This window comes from Canis lupus, chromosome 18, assembly GCF_011100685.1.
Source record: "Canis lupus familiaris isolate Mischka breed German Shepherd chromosome 18, alternate assembly UU_Cfam_GSD_1.0, whole genome shotgun sequence".
Taxonomy (NCBI): domain Eukaryota; kingdom Metazoa; phylum Chordata; class Mammalia; order Carnivora; family Canidae; genus Canis; species Canis lupus.
The window spans coordinates 32580253-32590442 of NC_049239.1; the positions used below are offsets into that span (position 1 = coordinate 32580253).

At 41.6% G+C, this 10190-nt stretch overlaps 1 protein-coding gene across 1 annotated transcript in view; it reads left to right on the forward strand.

The window, feature by feature from the left end:
* Window positions 1-9931, forward strand: part of LOC111090937 — a 30966-nt gene extending 21035 nt beyond the window's left edge. The window contains exons 6-8 of the mRNA XM_038564461.1: window positions 7187-7295; window positions 9114-9346; window positions 9875-9931. Of these exons, the coding sequence (XP_038420389.1) occupies window positions 7187-7295; window positions 9114-9274 (270 nt within the window). The 3' untranslated portion in view covers window positions 9275-9346; window positions 9875-9931. The remainder of the gene's footprint in view (window positions 1-7186; window positions 7296-9113; window positions 9347-9874) is intronic.
* Window positions 9932-10190: the final 259 nt, after the last annotated feature.

Here is a 10190-nt window from a genome sequence, read left to right on the forward strand (position 1 = left end):
AAAATGAACTCAGGGTGGGGGCACCTGGCTGGCTCAGATGGTAGAGCACGTGACTCCTGATCTCAGGGTTGTAAGTTCGTGCCCCGCATTGGGTGTAGAGATTACTGAAAAATAACATCTCCAAAAACATCAAATAAAATCAATTCAAGGTAGACTGTGATAACCGAAGTAAATTTATTTTGTCCCTAGGGCAGCCACTAAAAATTAAAACAAAGGGGCACAGCTGAAAATCAAATAGAGTAGAATGGAATGCCAGAAAACATTTGTTTAACCCAAAAGAATGAAGAAAAAGAGGGAAATAAGAAAGAGCATACATGGGACAAAGAGAAAATAAATAGCTGAATGGTAGAATTTAATCCAACCAAATCACTAATTATGTTATATCTAAAGCCATTAGACAGTCTAACAAAAAGAACAATACTGCCAGCTTGGATTCAAAAAATTAGACCCAATTATATGATGTTTATAGGAGACACACTTTGACCATGAAGATGCATACAGGTTAAAAGTGAAAGAGTAGAAAATGATAACCATGTAATCATTGGTTGTAAAGACACAGCAGTGGGTGTATTAATATCAAAGTCAAGGATAATTATGAGGAATAAAAAGAGATATTATGTAATGACAAAAGAATCAATTCACTGAGAAGGCATGTGATTCCTAAATGTGTGTTTACCTATTAATAAGCTTCAAAATATATGAATGCAAAACTGACAGAATTGAAAGGAGAAATAGACAAATTCACAGTAAGAGTTGGAGAGGTTTATCCTCCTCAAGAATGGATAGAATGTATAAACAAAAAAAAAATCGGTAAGATCTAGAGGATTATTAACAAATGTACTCTCATTGGCATTGTATTGAACTCAGCTCAACAACTTCAAGACTATGTGTTACTTCCAAATGTACATGGAACATTCACCAAATAGACCATGACCTGGGCCATAAAACACATCTCAATATATTTCATGTGATTGCAATCATAAATCATGCGTATTTGACAATAACAAAATAAAAAATCAAGATCAAGAAAAACCCTGGAAAATCTAAGTATTTTGAAAGTAAACCACACACTTCTAAATAACCATGAATCAAGGAAGCGATCATGAGAAAAATGAGAAAATGTTTTGACCTGATGATAAAACTACAACATATCGAAATTTGTGAGATTCAGCTAATGAAGTAGAGTAAAATGTACAGTCTAAATGCATATATCAGGAAAGAAAAAAGGTTAAAATCAATCATACAAGCTTTTATTTTAAGAAGCTAGAAAGACCAAATTATAGTAAATATAAGGAAATAATAGAATATAAATCAGTGAAGTAAAAAGTAGACAAACAATAGAGAAAGATCAACAAAAACCAGACGTTTTCTTTGAAAAGAATAATGGAAAGGGTAGGTCTCTAGCTAGACTCATCAAGACAAAAAGAAAGACAATACAAATTACCAGTATCTGGAATGAAAGAAGGGATACTATAGATGCTACAGTTGTTAAAAGACAAGATGACATCTAACAACCTCATGTTACTAAATTAGAGAGCTTTTACAAAATTGACAAATTCTTTGAAAGACACAAATTACAAAATTCACAAAATAAGTATATGAATAATTCTATGTCTGTTAGAGAAATTTGATTTGTAATTAAAAGCATTGCCACAGGAAACTCCAGGCCCGCGTGACTTCACTGGTAAATTCTATCAAACACTTAAGGAAGAAATGATATCCCTATTACACAAACGTTTTCAATAAACAGTGGAAGAGGAAACACTTTCCAACAAAATTCATGCATCATACATAACTCTAATAAGGAATTATGAACATTAAGGACATTAGAAGGACATTGCAAAGAAAGAATTACAGATTAATGTCCCTTCTGTGTCTATTTGCAACATTTCTTAACAAAATATTAAAGAAATTGAATATTTTGAAAGGATATAATAAATCATTACCAAGTAGAGTTTATCCCAGTTACCTAAGATTTAACATGAGAAAGATTGCAAGATACTGGGTCAATCAATATGCAAAAATCAATGGCATTTATATAAAAGAGCAACAAACACTCAGAAAATAAACCAAAAAATTCAATATCACTTACCAGAGCATCCAAAAGATGAAAAAGATGAAATAAAGTTAATGAAAGGTATCTAAGAACTCTATATTGACAACTACAAAACACTGTTGAGAAATATTAAAGATCTAAATAAATAGATATTTCATGTTCAAGGATGAGAAGATTCAACACTGTCAGGTGTCAGTTCTCCCCAGATTAATCCATAGAAATATTACAATTCATATCCTAGCAAGTCCTTTTTTTTTTCTTTTTGGTAGAAATTGACAAGCTAATTGTAAGATTTTATGGAAATGCAAAGGTTCTAGGACAGTCAAGTAATTTTGAAAAAGTACATAGTTGAATGGCTTATATTGCCTGATTTCAAATCTTACTATATAACACTATAGTAATTAAGACAATGTTGTATTGGTGTAAAAATTGATAAATAGGTCAGTAGAACAGATTATAAAATCCAAAAGTAGATCCACACACATACAGTCAATTAAGTTTTATATCAGAGCTAAGTAACTTAACAGGGGAAGGAAAATCATTGTTTTTGTTTTTTTTGGGGTTTTTTAAGTGCCAGAATAACTGGGTATCCATATGGGGCTGGGGAATGAATCTTGACCCCACCTTACATCACTCCAAAATTTGTTCACTATAAATCAGAGACCTTGAGTTAACAGCTAAAACTGTAAAGCTTCGTAAAGAAAGAAGAATATCATCCCTAATTTGAGATAGGCAAGGATTTCTTAGAAAAGGCAGAAAACATTAGCCATAAAAGAAAAATTTAATAAATCTGATCTATAGAAATTAAAACTCTTCCTCATTAGCGAGACCATGAAAGAAAAAGTCAATAGGAAAAAGAAAAAAAGAAAGAAAGAAATAGGCAAGCCATACACTGGAGGAAAGTATTTGCTTATACAATCCAACAAAGAATCCAGCATATGTAAAGGTCTTCCACAACTCAATAATAAAAACAGCCGCTTGAATTACTAAAATTTAAAAGTTTGACAATACCAAATGAGGAACAAGTGAGACTCTCACCCATTCCTGGAAGGTGTGTAAGATGGGACAAACACTTCAGAAAACCATTAGTCTGAGAACACTAGGACATCCTGTCCTCCCCCGGCCTCCTCCCCTCCCAACCCAGCCAGTCTTACAGAACCCCCAGAGTGAGCTCTGTAAAAAGGAAATCTGATGGTGTAATTTCCCTACTTAAACATTTCAATAGACTCCGTTGCCCTTTTTTTTTTTTTGAATTTTTTTTTTTATTTATGATAGTCACAGAGAGAGAGAGAGAGAGGCAGAGACATAGGCAGAGGGAGAAGCAGGCTCCATGCATCAGGATCCTGATGTGGGATTCGATCCCAGGTCTCCAGGATCGCGCCCTGGGCCAAAGGCAGGCACCAAACCGCTGCGCCACCCAGGGATCCCTCCGTTGCCCTTAAGATAGAGTTCAAGCTCAGGTCTACAGGGCCCTTCATGAGTAGATCTCCGCTTACCTCTCTAGTCCTTTCTTAGGCTTCTTCATTAGTCACCCTTTTATCCCTCAAACCTTGACCCAATAATGCTGCTTCAAACCACCCCCAAACTCAATGCCTTAAACCAGCCTTCATTTATTCTCATGGACCTCGAGGTCAGCTGGGGCCATTCTGCCTCAGGCTATGGCAGCTGGGGTCTGGCGACCTAAACTGGGGTTGGCTGGGGCACCTGGGGGGTTCCGTCGGTTAAGTGTCTGACTCTCGATCTCAGCTCAGGTCTTGATCTCAGGGTCATGCGTTCAAGCTCCACACTGAGCTCCATGCTGGGTGTGGAGCCTGCTTTAAATAAGCAAACACACACCAGCTGGGGTTGGCTGCGGGGTCTACTCTAGATGCAGTCGTGTGGATCGGCCTGGAGGCTCTGTTCCACGTGTCTCTCATCCTCCTTGGACCAGCAGGCAAGCTGGGCACGGTCTCATGGCCGTGGCAGAAGCTTACGGTGGCAAATGAAACACTTAATGCCCGAGAGCTAGATTCTTAAGATGCCTCTTAAGACTGGCGCCCTGACACACCTACTGGGTTCCAGGACCACGTCAAAGGCGGTGCAGAGACATGTGCTCTTCCCTCTGCCTAAGACTGCGGCCAAGCGCTCAGTCTGCCCCAAACCCCCTGCTCCTGGTCTACCCAGTCCTTTTCAGCCTCCCTCCTCTGCTCCTCCTCTGCCTTCGGACATCCCATTCTCTCTTATAGATGCCAACTCCTCACCCACCCTCAACTCCTCCCTGAGCCTCCCGGAGTCAAGGTCAGGCCAGTGCACTTCCCTGCCATGGCTCTGATTCCGCCGTGATGAGCTGTTCACTTGCCCAAACGCCGCACCCCTATTGCCTCTGAAGGTTTAGGTGATCTTGTTCTTGATGTGTGAGGTAGGCACCGGGAAGTTTTGTTCCTATGGACAATCTTTAGTGCCTGGAAATAGAGTACGGGGTGTGCCATTTCGTTGGGGCCTCAAAACTTTGGGAGGGCCCAGTGGCACGTGGGATGACATATCCTTTTCTTTGGGGTACACACAGAAACTAAAGCATAGCGGCCCTCTGTTGCTTTTGCCTGCCCACATCTCTTTGGCCTTTAAAAAATAATAGCAGCTCGCTTTAGGAGAATAACGACTGTTTGTGTCCCCGGCCTGGGTCAAGGTGGAGCTAACCATATGCCTTCATCTACCAATATGAATTGGGTGGAGCAAACTGATAGGAAAATACTTTTTTAAAAAAGATTTTATTTACTCATTCGTGAGAGACACAAAGAGAGAGGCAGAGACCCACAGGCAGAGGGGGAATCAGTCTCCCGGGGGGAGCCCGATACAGGACTTGATCCCAGGATCTGGGATCATGACCTTAGCCAACCGCTAAGCCACCCAGGTGCCCATTAGGAAAATAATTTGAACAGATTTATTTTTTGCAGGCAAGTCATTGATATGACTGGCCATCATGCTTAGCTCCTGCTACCCAGACTCCCAGAGCTGCTGAGGTTCCTACTCTCGATGAAATTTTTAGGTTCAGCTTTTCCTAGGATTCTCTGTGCTCTCATAAATCCTTGCAATAAATGCCCACATTTCCTTTTAATTAAAATAACCAGAGTCCATTTCTATTACTTATTATTAAAAAATAATTATAGCTGATACTTAACAACCAGATGCTCAGCAATTTCAGGCCCCACCCTGTGTGTCTTCTCTCTTCTTCTAGTCCATCAGGGAGCGGGGAGGGAGCTTGCCAGCTTTTACTTAGGGTTCATTGACCTTTGAGTGCTCATAAAGCTCATTTTGAGAGGCGAGTCTCTGGATGATTTAAGGCATCTTTTCTTTGCCAAGGAGGGAAAGAAACTTCCCATGGCAGCTGGAAAAATAAGTGGCCACTGCATACCAAGTCCCGCACGTTAAAAATTTACCCCGTAATTACACTTGCAGAACAAGTCTTTTGAGTATTCTTGGAGCTTTAAGGAAAGAGATAGTTACTAGAAATTACCAGGGTCAGCGAGCGAGAAAGTGGCGGAGGAGCCAGAAGGTTGCACATCCAAATAAATCCCCCTGCTGAGGAGCCTTTCGTTGATTCATTTTTATCTGTATCTATATATCATCCATACCTATACCTCTATCTATCATCTATCACCTACCTACCTACCTACCTACCTACCTACCTACCTACCTACCTACCTACCTGTATCATCTATTGTTAGACTTGAATGTACTCTCAGAAGCCCTGGGCATTCTCACATTTTCCATCAGCTAGACAGCATGGAGCTGGACACACTAACACGGTTGTTAACCCCGCTTGCTGAAGAGGAGGCCCGAGGCACAGCTCACTGTGGGTTGCTGCTCACTTTGTGATTAAGCTCCCAGTTGCTGGGTGACACACGAGAACAAAAGCATCCACCCATGAGCTCCTTCTTGCCAGAGACTTACTCCATCCACGTACAAATAAATTATGGGATCCTGTCCTCCTTTGGAATGAGTGACACCTTTAGTTTATTCTTAATTGTCCTTCTATGCAAATTTTTCTTTTCCTTTCTAATTTGCCATGTGAGAAAGTTAAATTAGTCTGAACATGTGGGAACAGACTCCACCAATTTTGAGCTCTTCCCTTTCTTCCCTTAGGCATTTAGTCAGTTCTAATTTTTGGACTAGATTTGTTTGCTAAGTCGGAGAGAAGATAACAAGACTGGGGTGGGGGGAGCGGGGGAGGCAGGATTTTAAAGATAGAAGTACAAAAGAAGCTGCCATCTGAGGTCTCAAATTAGGATGGAGAGCACATTCTCTACAGCTATATCTTACCATAATTGAAAGTTTAAAACAGTGGATTTGATTTGAATCAAGAGGCTTGCAATTAAATTTATTTTTCTAAAAAGCACACTCTTAGTACATAATACAGCCTAATGCCTGCTCTTCCAACCAACTTGGAGACGAGGGTATATTTCATTGTGAATATATTTCATTCTAAAGGGTTTATTTCATTTTAACGGAAGGATTTTTGAGAGGCAACAAGGTACAGTGGGAAATGAATTAGGTTTCCAAAAGACCTAAATCCTTTCTCCTGTCCCTGATACCTCTTTGCTGGGGTCACTTGACATAACTCCTTGACCTCTCTGAGCCACAAGTTGTTCCAAGAAAGAGTAACCTCCATCCCACCCTGTCTGACCTACACGGCCACCAAGCTCAACCAAGGCCAGGTACTTGGTAAACGTGAGCTACTCATAGTATTCGCGGATGAGCTCAGTGGGAACAGGGCCCGGCATTCTTAGCAGCCACCACCCAGCTTGATTTGGACGGGTTCAGGGACCCGGACTAGTGCGGAATGTGGCAAGGGCCCCAGCCTTAGGTTCACCTGGAATGGGTCTCCTGCCTCCACCATTCTCATATATGTCACCATGTAAATAGTGGGAGGCCAAGTTGGCAGAGCTTTCAGAGGGTGGTTTAGCATTCGGCACTCTTAATTAAAATTAATACCCTGCCCTTATACTTCTAGGGACCTATCTTGCTGAGATATCTACGCAAGTGCATAAGAAATAAGCACAGTTGATATGGAGTTTTATGGATTCCCAGGTCCTATAGATGTATTAATTCATTCCATCCTCATAAAACCCTCTGTTTATCCTCATTTCACAGATAAAGAAACTGAGACACAAAAAAGTGGAGTCACCTACCCTGTGCCCCAGAGCTGATAGATGGCTATCTGAGTCTCTCTGGGCCCCTGTCACAGACTACCATAGACAAGGTGGCTTATTAACAACAAAATTTTATTTCTCACAGCTCTAGAAGCTGGAAGTCCAATACCAAGGTGTCCACGTGGCCAAGTACTGGTGCCTATCTTCTCACTGGAAGGGGCAAGGGAGCTTTTTGGGGTATCTCTTAGGCCACTGATCCTACCCATGAGAACTTCATCCTCACAACCTAATCACCTGCCAAAGGCCCCACCTCCAAATACCATCCCACTGGAGGTTTCGACATTTGAATTTGGGGGCCACGGACATTCAGTCTACAGCAGTGGCCCAGCTGAGACCTGAAGCAGCACAGTCTGGCTTCAGAGCCTGCGTGTTCAGCCACTTTGCAGGTGCAGATCCAAGCTTTTTAGCGCCTGAAGCTCATGCAATTTTTGAGAGCTTCTTTAAAAAATTACGAGTCAGGTACAGTAGTATTTATTTACAATGAGAAGGGAAATTACAAAAATATCAAATTATTAAAAGCCGACAAATACCATAAGCATCACAACATTCAGAAAAGCGACACAATATTTTTATTAATCTACTGTCTGCTGCACCCTTATTATGCTTTTTTCCCCCTATGTTTCTTTTGGCTACATACTCTTTGATCACTTTTTATACATGTGATGACAATTTTGAAAGATTTTCAGAAGAGGAAGACAATTCAGTCTCTCCTATAGCACAATCGAAATTTGTTTTTTATTATTGATAGCGGTGATGCATAAAACATGCCACTTTGCACAGACATACTCACTGTGTGCTCGCTATACCTTTGTGCTCTACAAAGACAGAAATTTTGATGGATTCTATTCTTCTTGATGCCATCAAAAAGAAAAAAAGAGAGAAAAGCATATGGTACGTTAATAGCTGTATATACATGCTGCATTATCAAGTATGTTTCTGACAGATTTTGGTGAAAAATAAAGCCCTTTTCATGCCTGTGATGACCAGAAGAACGTTCTGCAGAGTAGCCTCTGGCTCTCTCTACATTTTGGACCATTTCTCCTCTACTCCCCACAGTTCCGGCCTGTTGTCCTCAGCCGTGGTTTTACTGACTTATGGCCTATGGCTGCTGTGAACCTTTGTATCTTGGCCTTGTTAGTTGGCACAGAGGCTGGTAGTGGGAGCACGTCTGGAAGCTGTTCTTATGCTGTGTAGCTAGAAACTACGTACATACACCTCACTAAACCAAACCTGGAAGGGGCCTGGGTGACTAGGGACCAGAAGCGTTAGCTTCTTCAGCTTTCTGGATTTGCCCCATGTCCCTCTATAAGAAGGATGCCTCTCACAGCTGGTTTTTAATGGTAAAAAACCGGGTGAACATAAATGGCCATCAGTACAGGACTGGTTAGAATAGGAGGCGTGTCCGCACAGGGCTTAGGGGAAAATGAACAAAATGTCTAGGTGTGGTAAGGAGAGGCAATCTTCCCCTCGGGGTAAAGTAGAGGATAACAGGTGGCAGGATAATGTAGATAGTGTGACCCTCTTCACATATTTAAGAAAATTAGCCTGTTGGTAAGTGCACAGCCTCATTTTGGAAGCAGCGATAAGACATTGTGGGGAGTCTGGCCTGAGGATGGGTGGGTGGGTTTAAGGAGAGGAATCTTGAATTTTCACTTCCTCCTTCCCTGTACCATTTGGGTTTCATGGCTTGGAGTATATGCTATCCCCAACCAGAAGAGATGAAGGGAAAAGGGAAATGTGTTGATTCATACAACCATTTTGCAAGAACGTCGGGTGTGGCTGGAGCCAAGTGCTCAAACGGTGTTATCAGGAATCCGACTTTTTACATCCTCTGGCTCATCTGTCTCCCTCTTTGGCTTTATCCGCAGGCAGGCCCTCCCTGTGGAACAGCGAACGGCCTTCAGCCCCTCTCGACTTAACCTTCCATCAGCTCCGCGAGCCCAGTGAGAAGAGGGAGGATTCCTCTTCCCTAAGGTTTCCTGTTCAAGTCCTGGGGTTGCCTCAGTTCTGCGCACACGTCCGTCTCTAACCATTCACTGAGGCCAGAAACATGAATCAGGCCGGACCCGACGGCGGGATCCATTTCAGCCAAACCACATGGGTGAGCATCGTGGGAGGAGGGAGGTGGGCTTCCACCCAGGAAAATAGGTGCTGTTACCTGAAGGTGAAGAATGACCCTGGCCATCTACCCCACGTGCATCCCATTTGCACTTTTATTGAGGGAGAGAATTAAAAAAAAAAAGGGAAAACAGTGTCAATCATGAGGGGAACATCTCAGAGCAAGTGAAATATCTCACTCTTTTGCTGGTAAAGCAAAATAGATAAATAAACGATGGATGGCAACAATTGAATCCAGAATAGAGAAAATTCTTTTTGGCTATTGTTCCAAAAGAACCTAAAGTTGCATTTGTTTGCTGGAGGAATTAAGCTGATTGAATAATTAATGGTTAATGTTGGGTTGAATTAAATAAATGATAGCATCACCCATATAATGGGGAATAGTCAGCCATTAAAATGATGTAGTGGGTGAATACAGATATGGAAAAGTTCCCCACAGTCACTTTTAGGGCAAAAAATGCATGTTGCAAATAATATTAACAATATGATCTCACACTTTTATTTTTTTTAGATTTTGCACTTATAGAGACAGAGAGAGGCAGAGACACAGGCAGAGGGAGAAGCAGGCATCATACAGAGAGCCTGATGTGGGACTCGATCCAGGGTCTCCAGGATCACACCCGGGGCTGCAGGCAGCGCCAAACCGCTGCACCACCAGGGCTGCCTGATCTCACACTTTTAAAAAACATGTATTTATGTATGTGGAGTGGAAAGACTCAAAACTAATGTACCAATGTTTCATCTGTAGCTTCTGGGTTAATACGCTATGAATGGCTTTTATTTTAGTCTCCTTTCCGTATGTGTATTTTCCAAGCTTTTCCTGATGA